Raw genomic sequence first — 16,319 nt, 5'->3', positions numbered from 1 at the left:
CACGCATTATCATAAAATATGACACACACACACGGATATCTGAGGGAAACAGCTGCAATTGACGCACATATTTTCCCTGCGCATCTTTTTCACTTACTGTGGAATGATGGGAAAATATGGGTTAAAGGTTAGGCAGAGTGTGTGTAATACGTTTGCACCTGTCAGCCAAACGTGCCGCCCCATATGCGAGACACTGCAGGGAGAATAGAATAGCTGTGTAATTCTATCAAGGAGAACGGACCCCGCTGTCGTCACTGATTTCATTATTACTCGCGCGCGTGTGTGTGTGTGAGCACATTTGTGTGTTTAGCCTGAGAATAATGTCCTCTGCGCTGCTATCACTGCTTCAATCTAGCCGTCCATATGTTCGACTGTGTTCAGACACACTCAATCTCCAGTCGAACGGCTTTGTCCACCTTGCAATTGGATTTTTTTTTTTTTTACCAGCAGGGAGGGGTGAGAGGACACAACAAGTGCAAAAAAACATCTCACTAGCAGATTTCTTTCTTACAATCCTCTCAGACACACACACACACACACACTGAGATTAAGGCTTGTCTGAAAGGAACGGATTTGTCCGGGCTAACACAAGTACAGATGTCTCAATGTGGATGGATTTCCTTTGGGGATCGTCCCTGCGCCCTCATTTGATAAGGAGGTGTCTCTGTCGCCGAGACGAGACATGACAGTTAGCTCGGGCCCCGGGTCGCCACGGCAACACAGCGGTTTGACGGAGGAGAGGACTCAAGTGAACCCACTTAGCCGACAGAGACAGACAAATAGAGGTAGAAAAATGAAAGATTTTCAGACGGAGTACACAATGAACTTCCCAGCTGCATTCAGGAGTGCTTGGAAACATACTGACAGATGTGTTATTTCAACATGTGGACACCTCTTGAACTACACGCACACACACACTCATTATGGTGTGATTACTTGTACACACCTAATGTTTGGCATAAATTCCTCATGTATGCTATGTCATGCATTTCCTCCCATACACCTATGAAATTGCACTAGAATGTTGACTTTTCAAGAACTACATATAACAGCCATATTTATATTTTTAAATCCAGTATATTCTTTATTTTTTTTAAGGTATTATAAGTCCAAGATAAGTCATTTTTTTCAGTCCACAAAGGAACAATGTAATCCTTAAATGAGGTAAAAATATGAAAATATTGGAGTTTTAGTGATATGCAACACACATGTAAGAGTGAGTTTCTTTTCTCAGGCAATGAGTTTAATCTTGTCCAGGTCATGACCTTTGGTGCCTCAGTACTTTCAACAGGCTTTAATAGACTCACTGGTACAATGGTGCTAATATAGGCAGCCCATCCGTCTTACCTAACTGACACAGTACAACATTGAAGCTGCACCGGGCATCTTGCTGGTGACCACAAAAGGCTAATGTGTGTTTCAATTTTGACAATATTATTACACAGAAATAATGTAATGGTCTTTCTCTTTCTTTGAACAGAGAGTTTGGTAATTTATTTAGTACTTTCTTCTTAAATTTGCATTCTGTCATGCACTACAGCAATTTAGTTCTGCACAAGTTTTGAAGTTGGGGGACTTACAAGAGATATATTTTTTAAAAGATTTAATCAAAACTGCAGCAGCAGAGCCTGAGATATCCTGACTTTTAGTCTCAATTTATAGGTTAAACCCCAGAAACACTGAATCTTACATTTCCCATAATGCAACTAAATAGCATCTTCTGTTTAAACATCCCTGACTGGTGCATTCTCATGTCTTTTAAAGTCAATGCCCCTGACTTGTGACATAGTCTTTCTGATAAAATCTGTCGTACATACTGATATTAGGGGTCCTGATATTACGCCAAACCATTTTCCACATTTTAGTCCCTCTTAAATACGTCTGAAATATGAAAACGTGAACTTTTTCTTTGTACACGGTATTCACATAAAGAAGGAAATCTGCGAGGAACAATGGCTTTTCCCCCGATTACAAAGTGTAGAAACTGTATACATAGAAAGAAAAAAAAGATTTAGATAAAACTCAACAGCACAGCTTTGATTTAAGTGCAGTTCTTAGAAAAATGTATTAATCTCTCAATGAGTTAAAGCTCTTTCTATGTGTAAAACATCCATAGGAATCAAACAGAGTAGCTCTTACAGTCAATGGGAGCTTAACATAGAATCCTTCACAGACGGGTTTCAAGGCAATGGAGGCTTTGGAGTGTACAAGGTTGGCATTTAGCATCTTAATCTGGGGGGATGAGTGTGACATTGTGCATTAGAGCATGTTAATCTGGCTCCCTATTGACCCTTGATATCATTGATATCATCCACAAATGGACTGAGAAGGACAGACAGAAGGCTGAAAAATGAAAAGGAAAAATGCACTTATCCAGGCGAGAGAGAGATGGGCGATAAAGGTGAAAAGGCTGAGGTACCAGAGAAGTATTTAGAAGGATGATCAGTTAAAAGGATAAATGGAGAGAAAGAGAGATGGAGGTAGAAAAAGTGTGGATGTGTGCGAGAGATTAAATGTGTGTGTGAGTGGCGCGTGGTATAAAGAGGGTCAATGGCGCGGGTCAGGCATCATATGGAGAGGCAGATGTTTGAACATATTGTCCTGGATTACCACACTGTACACCGGAGAGACGGACGGACGAACAACGGGCAGGCGGTTAGAGGGAGGCAGAGGGGGGGGGGAGAGGAAAAAACAGACAGGGACAGATGACAGAAGGTAAATGAGAAATCAATCGAGCAACTCGTTTCCCCACAAAACCTTATCTGGAGGAGGGAAAGAGTGCAGCAGAGCATTTTCTGCTTCAGTGTCGGTATCTTCCTCTCGGCCTTAAAGGCTTCTCGGAGTTGCAAGGAAATGCCATTTTGTGATAACAGCGTGGGATCAATGTGAAATCAATAGGCAGCAGAGATAGGTGACTATAGTACCACTTCTGCACACATAATGAATAAAGTTAATTAATTAAATTAATTGCACGTTTTTTATCCGTTCAAAATGTACCTGTAAGGGAGATTTGTCAAGTATTTAATACTCTTATCAACGTGGGAGTGGGCAAATATGCTGCTTTATGCAAATGTATTTATTATCGGAAATCAATTAACAACACAAAACAATGACAAATATATTATTTAGCCTCCTTGTCGACAAGCTAGTATTACACCAATGGGTTCCTCAGGTTTTCTTGTCTCATATGATGCAGTATCTTCTCTCTAGCTTTAAAACAGAGCCCGCTACAACCTCCGAAACATCGATTGCGTTAATGCGTTATTCTAGCGTTAGCTTTGACAGCCCTAGTATGAATCCTCTATGATATATTATTGGTGTAAAACATACTTTGTCTCCAAATTGGGATGAAATTCCTAAATCTAAACGTTTAGGTTGCAATGCTGAAGTAACAGCACTTCGCTTTCAGCAAATATAAAGTAAAAACTAACTTTCTTTTAACGTTCTTTTAAACTGTCTCAAGCTGGCACAGCGGGGGAAAGAAAAAGAAACCCTTGAAGATGTTTGTTTTTAAAGTAAATTCCTCAGATTTTTTTATGTGTTAGTGTTTGTCCTTGAAGTCGCGCCATATAGGTATAAGGAAGGCATCGTAATCATTTTATTTGCACTTTGCCACTCTATTCATCTTTCTGTGTGGGTAGTTTTTTTTTATTTTATTTGTTGCTTAGTTCACAAACGCGTTTCAGTTACTTAAATGAGTACAAAGGCTCAAAGGAGACAAAATCGAAAGAGAAAACATAAAGACAGTTCAATGTCTATGACTCAGTCCACACTTGCTTTTTCTTTTTCTTTTTTGTCCTTCAGCACTGAGACACAAACAGACAGACAGGAAGTCTGACAGACAGACGGACAAGAATCCATTGAGATCCATACAATAGTCATCGGTGTCCATAATGAACAATAGAGCTCTGAAGCGCCGCTAACTCTGACAACAAAGACCAGACGGGCTGGTAATCTGACTAAAGTTGCAGATTATTGACCAACACTCACACACACACTCACACACATAGATCCATTCCTACTAAAATGACAGGAGAAACGAAGAGAATGGACACACACACTGTCAATAGCACTAATGCCAAACACTCACCCCCATGTCTTCACTCAGAGGAACACCAATACTCTCACATCACCTCTTCACCTCTTGTCAATAGAGCTCAGGTTTACACACACACACACACGCACACACACACACACACATACAAACACACATAGTGGGGTGTCATGTGACAAGCACACGCTGACCACTAGACATGCACACACACACACACACACACACACACACACAAGCAGATGTTTTGGTCGCACATTAGGGGATTAAGAGCAGAAAGAGTGAGGAGCAGGTCTTAACACACAGAACATGCCCACACAAACACAATTGTGTTTTCATGACTTTTGAGGACATTACATTGACTTACATTCATTTCCTGGAGACTTACCATAACCTTAACTGTAACTGCTACTTGCCTAATCTTAACCCTTAACCCTAAACCGAGTCCTCACCCCTAAAATATAATGGTTTACGTTACGGGGACGTGCATTTTGTCCCCATTTGGAAGGCGAGTCCCCACAATGTGACTGTGTAAACAGGTTAATGTCCCCACAACGTAGGTAATACACACACACGCACACACACACACAGCTCAGCAGTGAGTGACATTTCAAATTCCTTAGTCTCATCCTGCATCTACGATTGCATTCCCCCACCCCTCACTCATTGTGTTGCTCTGTGGGTGTGTGTGTGTGTGTGTGTGTGTGTGTGTGTGTGGTTGTGCGCCTGTGTGTGTGTTCGCTCCTCCGGTCACCCCAGGGGGCTTTGCGCTGTCACTTCCTGTTTGTTGACATGCATGTCGTTGTGGCGACGCTCTGGGCGCGCTCCACAGTGTGCCTCTGTACGTGTATGTGTGTGTCTGTGTGTGTGTGTGTGAGCGTGTGTGTGTGTGTCATTGCTCGCCGGCCCATTGAGCGGGGCTTTGAGTGACGGGAGCTGGCCTTGTAATGGAACTCAATTCACTCCGCAAATAAAGAGGCCTTTGAACCACTGGTCCGAATATGGCAGGACACACACACACACACTCATACACACACACACACCGCCTGTGGTCCTCTTGCTAGGGGGTCTGGCTGGTAGGGAGGGGAGGGAGGGGGGACGGGGGGTGAGGGGTGTTCATGCTCGGCTGCACCCCCTTCCCCCCCCCCCCCCCCCCCCCCCCGTCCTCCCTCCTCACTCTCTCTTCCAGGAGCCACAGTGCAGCTAATTGAAGAGAAATGAGCGAGCGGAGGCTGATCTGATCTCAGCGAGCCGGTCGTTCGCGTAGCTCGCCGGAGCATGACCGATCTCCCGCTGATTTCCACATCAGCAGCAACAGCAGCGGCAGCACACCCTGTCTACTGTATGTACCTCAATTATCATTGTTCCCCTCCGTGTCCATAACAGCGGCAGGGGTTGCTTTCCAAAACGAAGACCAAAGACTGCACCAAAGGATTTGATCAAACCTACCGTCTGATATTTAGTGAAGAAGATTAAAGCACAGACAAAACTCTCCGTAACTTTCCATGAGCTCAGTTTATTTAATTCAATATTTCTTAAAGCATCCAGTCTCTGAAAGTGTTTGTCAGGGATGAAGTTAAGGCACGGTCACACATGGAATTACATTCACCTCCCGTTCACTTCCATTCTATGCGAGCGAAGGGGCGAAAAAAGCATTTGCTTCCGATGGCGAGGCAAAGTCGCAACAAACTTACTCTAAATTTTGGTGGTCATGGCCATTCTCAAAGGGGTCCCTTGACCTCGGACCTCAAGATGTGTGAATGAAAATGGGTTCTATGGGTACCCACGAGTCTCCCCTTCACAGACATGCCCACTTTATGATAATCACATGCAGTTTGGGGCAAGTCATAGTCAAGTCAGCACACTGACAGCTGTTGTTGCCTGTTGGGCTGCAGTTTGCCATGTTATGATTTGAGCATATTTTGATGATAAATGCAGTACCTATGAGGGTTTCTGGACATGGTACAGGTACCTTATTTTAAGGTGCTATTACACCATAACATGGATAACATTCAGCCACTAGATGTCGCATTCTCCCTCCCCCCGTTCCATTGCATTCACTTCACAACAAGTTGTTGCCAGGCACTTACCATCAATCTCAGCCATTTATCTGTTTTTTTCAACACTAACTGACGACCCAGACACGCCACGTGATACCAACGTCATTTCACTATTGGCTCACAAGCCTTGTTAGAAGTGGGAACCAATCGTCAGATATCTTCCACAGAGGTAAACAAAACATTCATTTTGGAACAGCCAATTTTTTTTTTTAAAGTGATTAATTCACAATCATAAACAGGAAAAGGAAAAGGCTTACTTTAAAAAGCTATGTGGATGTATTATTTTATAATAAATAAATAAATAACAATAAAATGTTATCAATAAGACCTTTAAAAAGTTTGGGAATTCAATAAAAGCGAGAAAAGATAAAGAATTGTAACTGAAAACATGCTGCTGTTACGTTTCTACACAGTGAATATTGTTGTTGCCACATGTGAGTGACAGTCAGGCGGAGATTATTTCAAATTCAAATACGAGTTTCTTCCAAAAAAAGTATTTCTTTGTGTGCAGTGTGTCCGCTGCCAGTTTGAATGTGTTTTTTTCTTGTTTGTATAAAAAGAGATAAATGTCTTTATTTAAGATAGCAGAGGAGAGCAAGAGCTAATGTGGCTGTCAAGAGAGATAGAGAGAGGTACAAACAGACAGAGAGAGAGAGAGAGAGAGAGAGATAGCAGTGACAGCATCTCTTCCTTGTCCATTTGCATAAACCAGCCTTTGTTTGACGCCGGTGGCCGGCAGCCAAGCACCAACAGAAGGACGGAAGTTAAACTAAAAAAAAAAAAAAAGGATGGTCCTCTTCCAGAAAAATCTTCCACCAGAAATAAATGATAACAATTATAACTATTCAAAAAAAAAAAAAAACACATCAGTTACTTCTCGCTAAACAACCGTTCTGTTGCACTTCAGAAGAGGGAATAACAATTCTGAGAAAACAAAAACAGCGTCTGAGAGATTTGTATTAGCCGACATGAAAGCGATTGAGCTTTGCAGGATGATTTTTTTGAGCAGGCAGATAGAGGGACAGAAAGAAGTGTTTATGAACATTGAAGCTCCTTCCAAATTGTGAATATTACGCCGTGTCTGTTGCTGTGGAAATACCGGCCAGAGACTGTTTTGTGTGATACAATGGTATTGCATAAATATTCCCGAGTATGTTCACACCATAGCAGCTCAAGCCATAATGCTTTTATTTAATTGGAAATTAATTAAATACATAAACAAGAATAGGGGAAAACCTGTTTTTTTGTTTCCCACAGCAGTTATTGAATCAATTCATCTTTATTTCCGACTATTTTATGGGTGTTTTTTGCGTCTTATTGTCGGTAAAAAAAAAACATCGCAGGGGCACAAGACACTTCTGGCACGTCCCATCTGGCTTCGCAAATTTCCTTCTCTCTCTCTCTCTCTCTCTCTCTCTCTTTTCCGTCTCCATCATCACTTTTTTTTCACCTTGAGCGAGAGCCGGGCTCTCCGGCGTGACCTCGATAGCCGGGAATGTTTTTCCTTTTCTCCCACGATGCACCTGGAGGGGACACGGCCATCTCTGGGCCTGTCAGAGAGGCTGTTAGCGCTTCTCCCATGGGGTGAGGGAGGGGGTTGACAGCGGAGATGTCCCTCTCCGTCGTCTCTCTCTGTCACACAAACAGAGGCCGGGCCACTAATGGCCTCTTCTTCCAGAGCTTTTTAGCCGGCATCTTCTCCTTTTTTGTTTGTGCGCTCTCGAGTATTCATTTATTCATGTCGCCCCTTTCCTCTCCTTTCTTTCCCCCTCCTCCCCTCTTCTTCCTCTCCCCCCTTCTCTGTCTCTCTGTGATATCTCTCCCCCCCCCCTGTCTGTCTCTCTCTACCTGTCTCTCTTACCTCGCAGCAGTTGTACGCAGCTCAGCTGGCGGCCATGCAGGTCTCTCCGGGGGCCAAGCAGCACGGAGGCAGCCTGCCACCCCAATCCAACATGGGCACACACTCCCCACCCACCAACACACACTCACAGAGCGACAAGGGCCGCAGCTCCCCGCTACCAAACAAGGCCAAGGTAAGGAGAGGCCTCTGTGCCAGTGTGTGTGTGTGTGTGTGTGTGTGTGTGTTTAATACTAGAAAAGCCTGTTGATTTGAGGATTTGAGAGTTGACTCTCAAGGTTGGGTGGCCAGTATGAATCAGTTTTTCCAATTTACAAAAAAATGTCTCAATTACATGGAAGGACATTATTAAGACAGATTGTTTTCATTTAGAGAATTCAAATTAGCCACCAAACTGCAAGATATTTTAGAGATTGAGTTCTTAACTTTTTATTTTCTTAAAAAAAGAGAAACAATCTGCCAGTTTCAATGCAAATCAACTTGCTGCAAGTATTTTCTAAAATTTAGTTTTATTTTTCCTTATTCTAGTACATGGACTGGTCTTATTCTTTCTTATTTCAACATAAAGAGATTTCTTAAAAATCCTTGAAACAACTGGATTACTATTGAAAGAAAATTAAATATTCTTACTGTGCCGGCAAATTCTTTCACTTTTTTAAAAAGGAAATATTTTCTTTTTACTTGATTATAGCCATAAAAATGACTTTTGCAGTTAAACTGTAAACTCTTTGGCCTTTCTAGTGTTACAACAGAGACTGAGAGAGTGAATGTTTCACTGCAGTGCATGAAGCTGAAAATGTGCGTCCCAGCTTGTTTGAAGGTTGCATCCCGATTGCATCTTTTTTTTATTTCAATCAAACAAGTGTCCTGACTGAGCAACATTCAGCTCCTCATACTAATGCACGCCTTTTGGTACAACTTGACAAGACTCACAGTCGCAGCCCAACTTTATCCCTAAACCTCCAGCTGGTGCTGTATACGGCCGCGGTGGATTTGAGAGGATGTATTGCTGTTTGTGCCGTTTTCTCGGCTGGCTGCGCAATAGGGGCGAGGGGGAAGCCTCGTGTCCATCCGAGTGGAAGTCTATGAATATCTGGTCGGAATATCTGGACCCTGACCACCTCACACAAACACACACACACACACACACACACACACACACACACACACACACACACACACACACACACACACACACAGCCCCCTGCCGTCCTCTGTCCACCCTCGGACCCCCCACAAGTGTAGTGGTCAGTCACAAATCAACACATTGACACACACATGGGATCAGACTTGTCCGTCCCACAGAGAATGAGATCTCATCACATACATCACAGCTTCCCAACTTCTTTTCCTTTTTCTTCCTTTGTCTTTCCTCTCCTCGTCTTTCCTTTTTTTTTTTTCTTTCCATTGCTTTCTTTTCTTTCCTCCCATCTCCTTTCTCTTTCTCTCATCTCATCTCCTCTCCTTTCCATTCTTCTCCTCTCCTTTTCTTTCCTCCCATCTCCTTTCTCTTTCTCTCATCTCATCTCCTCTCCTTTCCATTCTTCTCCTCTCCTTTCCTTTCCTTCCATCTCCTTTCCTGTCCCATCCTGTCCTGTCCTGTCATGGTCTGTCCTATCGTTTTCATTTCCTTCCTCCCATCTCCTTTCCCTTTCTCTCCTCTCCTCTCCTCTCCTCTCCTCTCCTCTCCTCTCCTCTCCTCTCCTCTCCTCTCCTCTCCTCTCCTCTCCTCTCCTCTCCTCTCCTCTCCTTTGTTTTCCTTTCCGCTCCTCTCCTCTCCTCTTCTTTCCTTTCCTTTCCTTTCCTTTCCTTTATATTACTTTACTTTACTTTACTTTACTTCACTTCACTTTACTTTACTTTCCTGTCCTCATATCTCCTTTCCCTTTCTCTCCTCTCCTTTCCTTTCCTTTCCTTTCTTCTCCTCTCTTTTCCCTTTATTCTCTCCTGTCCTTTCCTCTTCTCTCCTCTCTTCACCTCCCCCCTCCTTACTTCCACTTCCACATCTTTTCTTTTGCAACTTCTCCATCCTTCTCCATCACCCTTTTGTTCCCAGTTTGTTCTTGACCTCCTCCTGCTGTCTTCAAACACTCATGCACACACTGAGGACTAGCTCATGGCATAGATTCAAGCTCACGGTTTGACCCCAGAGCTCACACCCCTGCTTCCTTGTCCATCAACCCCTCCCTGCATCTCCATCACACACACACACACACACACACACACACACACGCTACCATCCCGCCCCACCGACACACTCCTCTTACCGCCGTATTACCATATATATGGAGTGCCGCGGCCTGTGGTGGAGGGGAAGTGGGGAGCCGTAATGGCCTCCCCCAGTCCAGCAGGAGTGGCAGACTGGGGAGTGGACCCACATGGCACCCGACAGGCCCCATGGAGCCAAACTGGCCAATTGACCGCAGCGCTGTGTTGGTGTTACTCCCCCGTGCACTCGCACTGTTTGCGATCAACGAGAGAGACAAATTTTAGATACGTGCTCGGTGGCGCTTTATAGATATTTGTCTTTCTTTTTTCTTTTCTCTCAGTCTTCTTTGGTTTCTTTCAGTCCGGCTGACCACTGCGGCGCTCTCACTCATTCTTTCTAACACTCTCTCTCTCTCTCTCGCTCTCTCTCTCTCTCTGGGTGAGTGACATGTATATTTCAGAGGTGTGCTCCCCCTGTGGGCTCTATCTCAGGTCTCTAGTCATTTAGAGACACGCTGCCTGCCTCTGCTCACAGCTGTTTGGACTCAGGCGCACACCGCTTAAGTGCTTTACCCTCGGGTGAGACACGGACACACACACACACAGTCGTGCACAAAAACACACGCACACACAGGTGTTGAATAAGACACTATACCAACCAGCCCCTCCACGCACACACACATACCCATGCACAAATCACTGCAGCATACATGCAGCTTTCTTATACGCAAGAGTGGACCGTCAGATGTAGGCAGGCATGCATACAGAGCCATACAATAGTGCGAATTCAAATTATGCACCATATGTAGCCTATTCGCTGACATGCATCACGCACACACGCAGCGGCCAAAAGTAACTGAGTATGTTTACCGTACTTAAGGACAATTATGATGTACTTTCCATTTTATGTTACCTTATACTTCAATTATTTTCAGAGGGAAATAAAGTACTTCTTACTCATTTATCTTTTATTCATTTATAGATTTTACACATAAACCAGCTCTTAAAAAATATGATGTATCGCTACAGATAAAATTGTTTAACAGTATATAAAGTAATAATAGAATGAATAAATGCAACACTCCTGAAGGAGCTATTCTCTGTAGTGAGTACTTTTACTTTTGCAACTTTAAGTATGTTTTACTGCAGGCTGTTCTCATACACCGTTCGAAAAGTAATGCACTGTAATTCGAAATACGAATCAATTCGTTTGTAATCCACGTAAATGTGAACCAGGAACTGTAAAGAGCGACAAACACCGCATTTCTCCCAGGAGACCAGTGTTCGTGTTCAGTGTTTGTTTACACTGAATTCACGCACCAAAAACGAGGAATAACTTTTCACAAGATATCATGCAAACCGTTATATGAGGTATGGTAGTAGTACTACTTGTACTTAAGTCATTTCAGTCTAATGGATGGGAGTATCAGCAAGAGCCAACAAGCCTAGCCTCATTAGGAAAAATAAAACAATCAGTCTAGACTGTCAAGGTAAAGTCTGTGCGTCTGTTTACTCCAAATACAAATGAGTAGAAAATGTGAAGTGCATTTACATACTCAAGGAGTTTAGCGTTTGAATCGGTGCCACGAACGGTGTCATATCTGCCTCTTCTGCGTCGTCTGCTGTCTGAGAGAATTAGATATGACAATATAATTAATATCCAAACAGTCATTTATAGCTGGAAGGGGGAAGGAAGAGAAGGAGGAAAGATGAAAGAGGGAAGGTCTTGACATGAACGTTGTAGCACACACACCTCAACACACACACACACACAACCTGCCCAGGATAAACGTTAGTGGCACACACACTTGTCCTGTTAATTGAACCATCAGCTCCAGTGATAAGATGCAGAACCCTGATGTCGCTTTCACATGTCGGCATCCGCAGGAGTGAAACGCAGCCCACACACACACACACACAAACACACACACATTATCTCTCCCTCCCGCTTCCTCTCCGTCCCTCTGGCTCTCGTTGTCACTCTGCATGTTTTCGGTCTCAAAGCTGGAGACTGTTTCATCAGCCAAGAGAGACACAAAAGCAATTGTATTAATTCAAGATTCCGAGGCTTTCAGAGGCTTTAGAGGCCTCACACACACACACACACACACACACACACACACACACACACACACACACACACACACACACACACACACACACACACACACACACACACACACACACACAGTGCCATGAGATTTAGAGCTTGTTGAACAATGTCTCGCACTGACACACACACACTCATAAACAAGTCGGTCCAAGCCTCTCAGCCCCACTGTCTCAACTAATTCCTCCACACTGGCATAATGCAGGTTGGCCACCTTCCCACCATAGGATTTGGCTTTGGCGCTGAGAGGAAACTCCCCCCCCCCCAGCCCCATCCACTGTACAAGAGGCAGAGGCATTATCTATTTGTAATAAATATTCAAACGCGTTCCCAGCCAAAGCCCGCCATAATATGGGTCAGGATTGAGAAGATCCCGCTCAGTTTTTCTCCCCTTTCTTTTCCCTCCTCTTCTTCTTCTCCGGCCTATTGTCTCACTGAAGGCATCTTTGGGGGTCCTCCGTCTATTTAGAAAGCCCCCCCACCCCCGCCCCTAATGAAGGACAATCCGGTTAGGCCTCGCACGCACACACACAAAGTGGCGATCGCGCACACGCATAGGCACGTACACATGGAGGGGCTTAATTGGGAGGGCTTAATTGAGTTGTGAGGGGCTCATAAGGCTTAGTACGACTCAAGGAGTGGGAATCAGGGAAAGTCGGCCTTAATGAGTGGGTATACCACACACACACACACACACACACATACATACATACAGTACTTGTTCCCTTTTTTTTGGATCCCACTGTATGCTGGATTCTACTCCGCCTAAGCAGCAATTAGACTAATGACCAGAAAATAAAGAAAAATCATGTCTGTTCTATTGTGTGGTTTAAATGGTGCTACAGTAGGACCACACCTGTAAAACTAACTCTATAAAATGTACACTTGGGAACAATTAATATATTACCATAATAATACAAAATAATCAGGGCTGTCAAAGTTAAAGCAATAATAACACCATAAGCCTCATATGAAACTATAAAACGTAAGGAATCCATTGGTACCAACCATGTCATACTAGCTCGTCTCGAAGGAGGCTAAATAACGCTCCAAACTTGTGCTAAATCTTGGTGAGGGAAAACTCATGGCCATTTTCAAAGGGGTCCCTTGACCTCTGATCTCAAGATATGTTAATGTAAATGGGTTCTATGGGTACCCACGAGTCTCCCCTTTACAGACATGCCCACTTTATGATAATCACATGCAGTTTGGGGCAAGTCATAGTCAAGTCAGCACACTGACACACTGACAGCAGTTGTTGCCTGTTGGGCTGCAGTTTGCCATGTTATGATTTGAGCATATTTTTTATGCTAAATGCAGTACCTGTGAGGGTTTCTGGACAATATTTGTCATTGTTTTGGGTTGTTAATTTACTTCTAATAATCAATATATACATACATTTCCATAAAGCAGCATATTTGCCCACTCCTATGTTGCTAAGAGTATTAAATACTTGACAAATCTCCCTTTAAGGTACATTTTGAACAGATAAAAAATGTGATTAATTGCGATTAGATATTTTAATCAATTGACAGCCCTAAAAATAATAAAAAGAAACTGTATTTCTGCTCCTCACAGACTCTATTGTGGTGCATCTTTACTGGCGGGGCCCATTAAGCCGTCCCTCGCCCCCGTGTTGTGTCTGCCTTTTAATTGCAGGGTTTTAATTACACAGAGTGGTCTGTGTGCATCTGGCCCCTCGGCGATCTAATTCCTTCCTTCCTGTCACGTGACCCTCTGAGGCTACCCCTCCTGATTGGATTAGGTCATCGGCAGGGGTGGCGTTGCCATGACAATTAACGCGATAACAGCCCCCCCCGGCGTCGTGCGGTGGTCCACATGCCGATTCATTTAGGGGGCCGCTGTCTGTTACTTGTGTCGAGGTTGTTGCTGTGTGCAGACATGCTTTGATTTAGATGAATTTAATGATATAGATGGTCCTGTTTGGCATCATAATACTTTAACAACATGGACCTGAATATACCTAAAAAGTTATTGATTGGTTGTTGGGGCTGTGTGTGTGTGTGTGTCTTTGAGGCAGAAAGTGCTGCTTCACTGTTCCCTCCACACACTCGCATGTTCCACAGACGGTTCCTTGTTTCTAATGGAGCAAGTGCACATTGAAGTGGCAGACAGTCCTCTGTTCTGTTGGCTGTTTGATACATTGAGACATCACCATGTCTTCAGAGCTGTAAAGACAGTCTCAAGGAGGTGCTATTCTTTGTGAAAGACAGAGAGACTGTAGTTTTGAGAATGATTTCTTCTCCTCAGGTGTGTGATTGTTGCTCTTATCGCTGGCCTTGTTTGAAGCATGTAAAGGAGTTATTGTGCATGTTTTACTGGAGCCTGCATGAGGACTGTGCACACGCATGTTCATGAATCGTCCCGACCTTCACTGCGATAGGAAGTCACTTATTTTGCATGTAAATGTCAGTGGTTTGCACCAAAATATATTTTTATTGTTGTCTGTGCTGCCGTTTTTGTTGCTTATGACGAGCTGTTTTGGATACAGGCAGTGGCATGCACCTTGTCATCCGTCCCATTGCCGTGCATGGGCTCTCCGTTTCATTAGCACGTGTTGTGCAATTGCGAGCGGTCTCGGTGAGGGGCCTCCTCGCTTCCAAATTTTTTTACGGTGGTCACAGCAGGCGAAACTGTGCTGTTTTGGTTTTTGCAGGACAGTGAGGGTGCACAGCCACTGAACCTGTCGGCCAAGCCTAAGGCATCCGAGAGCAAGTCACCCAACTCCCCCCCAACTTCCCCACAGGTCGCTGCTGCTGCTGCCGCCAAGCTGGGCCCTGCCGGCTCCATGAAGCACAGCGTCGCCCCCTCCAGCATCGGAGGTCCACCGACCAGGGTCAGCTCGATAGGTAAGTGGACTCAAGTACCCATCACACACACACACAGCACAGGAAAAGTTGAAGGATAATCCAACGTTATTGGTCGTTTTTGTAGTATTGACCATCATTTTGTATACCACTGTACTCAAGTTTATTACTGAGATCTGGGAACATGACTAGCCTACTACAGGTAGACCTCTGAATCACCACTCACATCTACAATTTTTTTAGCAATTCAAAAAGGTCTGATGTTGTGATTATTGATTGTTTTTTAGAGGGAACTAAAGGAAAATCAACCTTATTCCAAAAGAAACTGCGTCTTTTTTTCCCGTTTAATATTCGCGTTCTGTGTGAAAGTACTCATGACAAAAACAACAATTCGAAAAAAAATATTGACATGCAAATTAATCGCACAAATAAACGCCGCGAGTGTGTAACAGCCTTAGGACTTAGGGGTTGACGTCATCTTCCTACAAAGCTAGCTAGCTACTAAGCTATATCATTTAAAAATAGTGACAGAAAAATGGTAGCTGTTATATCGTGGCATATTTCTAGCCGATTCGACTGTTATCAGGCCATTAAATAGGCGTTATCAGTCGCTATAAGCACCATAGATATGGGTCAGTAGGGGCCTACTATGTCTACAACTTCTTTAGGTTTAAACAACAAAACCACTTAGTTAAGTTTAGGGGAAAACATTGTGTTTTGGTTTAATATAACTGTTTCGAAAGTGAAACTTAATGCTTGTGAGCAAAAAGACAACTACACGTTGTTGGTTTCACACCACCCCATCCCCATCCATAGCCCCCGACCTACACCCCTTATGGAGTTTGTCGGAGTTTGTCTGTCTATACTACAGCGCCTGACTTCAACTTCTGCTCCTGTCATAATTACTACGCTCGCTAGAGGTCGCTTTTGTCTTCTTGTTTACCTTCTTTCAGTGATTGCCCATGTGAATAGATGATAAAACCTACTAAGTGAGTGTAGCAGGGCTCTACTGACCCACATCTATGGGGCTGATAAGGAAGGGATAATGTACAGTGAGCCGGTCATTGTTGTGAAAGAATACCCGACAGGGCGATGCAAAGCAGAGGTGTCTCTCATCCGCCTGAAGGGGATTCTCTCACAACAATGACCCGCTAGCTGTACATTATCCCGCTTATTACAGGGCTATTTACTGAAGAAATCAATG

At 43.8% G+C, this 16,319-nt stretch overlaps 2 protein-coding genes across 24 annotated transcripts in view; one reads left to right on the top strand and one right to left on the bottom strand.

Annotated features, from left to right (window-relative positions):
* Positions 1-16,319, bottom strand: part of LOC141762077 (uncharacterized) — a 296,685-nt gene that overhangs the window by 182,935 nt on the left and 97,431 nt on the right. The window lies entirely within an intron of this gene.
* sox5 (SRY-box transcription factor 5) overlaps positions 1-16,319 on the top strand; it is a 244,146-nt gene that overhangs the window by 212,535 nt on the left and 15,292 nt on the right. For 17 of the 22 annotated variants that reach the window (XM_074625940.1, XM_074625939.1, XM_074625941.1 and 14 more), the window contains 2 exons: positions 7,980-8,144; positions 14,965-15,157. In XM_074625940.1, coding sequence (XP_074482041.1) covers positions 7,980-8,144; positions 14,965-15,157 — 358 coding nt within the window. The remainder of the gene's footprint in view (positions 1-7,979; positions 8,145-14,964; positions 15,158-16,319) is intronic. The other 5 variants (XM_074625933.1, XM_074625931.1, XM_074625935.1 and 2 more) reach the window with 2 other exon arrangements.

The sequence above is a fragment of the Sebastes fasciatus genome, chromosome 23 (genome assembly GCF_043250625.1).
Source record: "Sebastes fasciatus isolate fSebFas1 chromosome 23, fSebFas1.pri, whole genome shotgun sequence".
Classification (NCBI taxonomy): Eukaryota; Metazoa; Chordata; class Actinopteri; order Perciformes; family Sebastidae; genus Sebastes; species Sebastes fasciatus.
The sequence above is the reverse complement of the archived record's forward strand: the minus strand, read 5'-3'. Positions and strand labels throughout refer to the sequence as shown.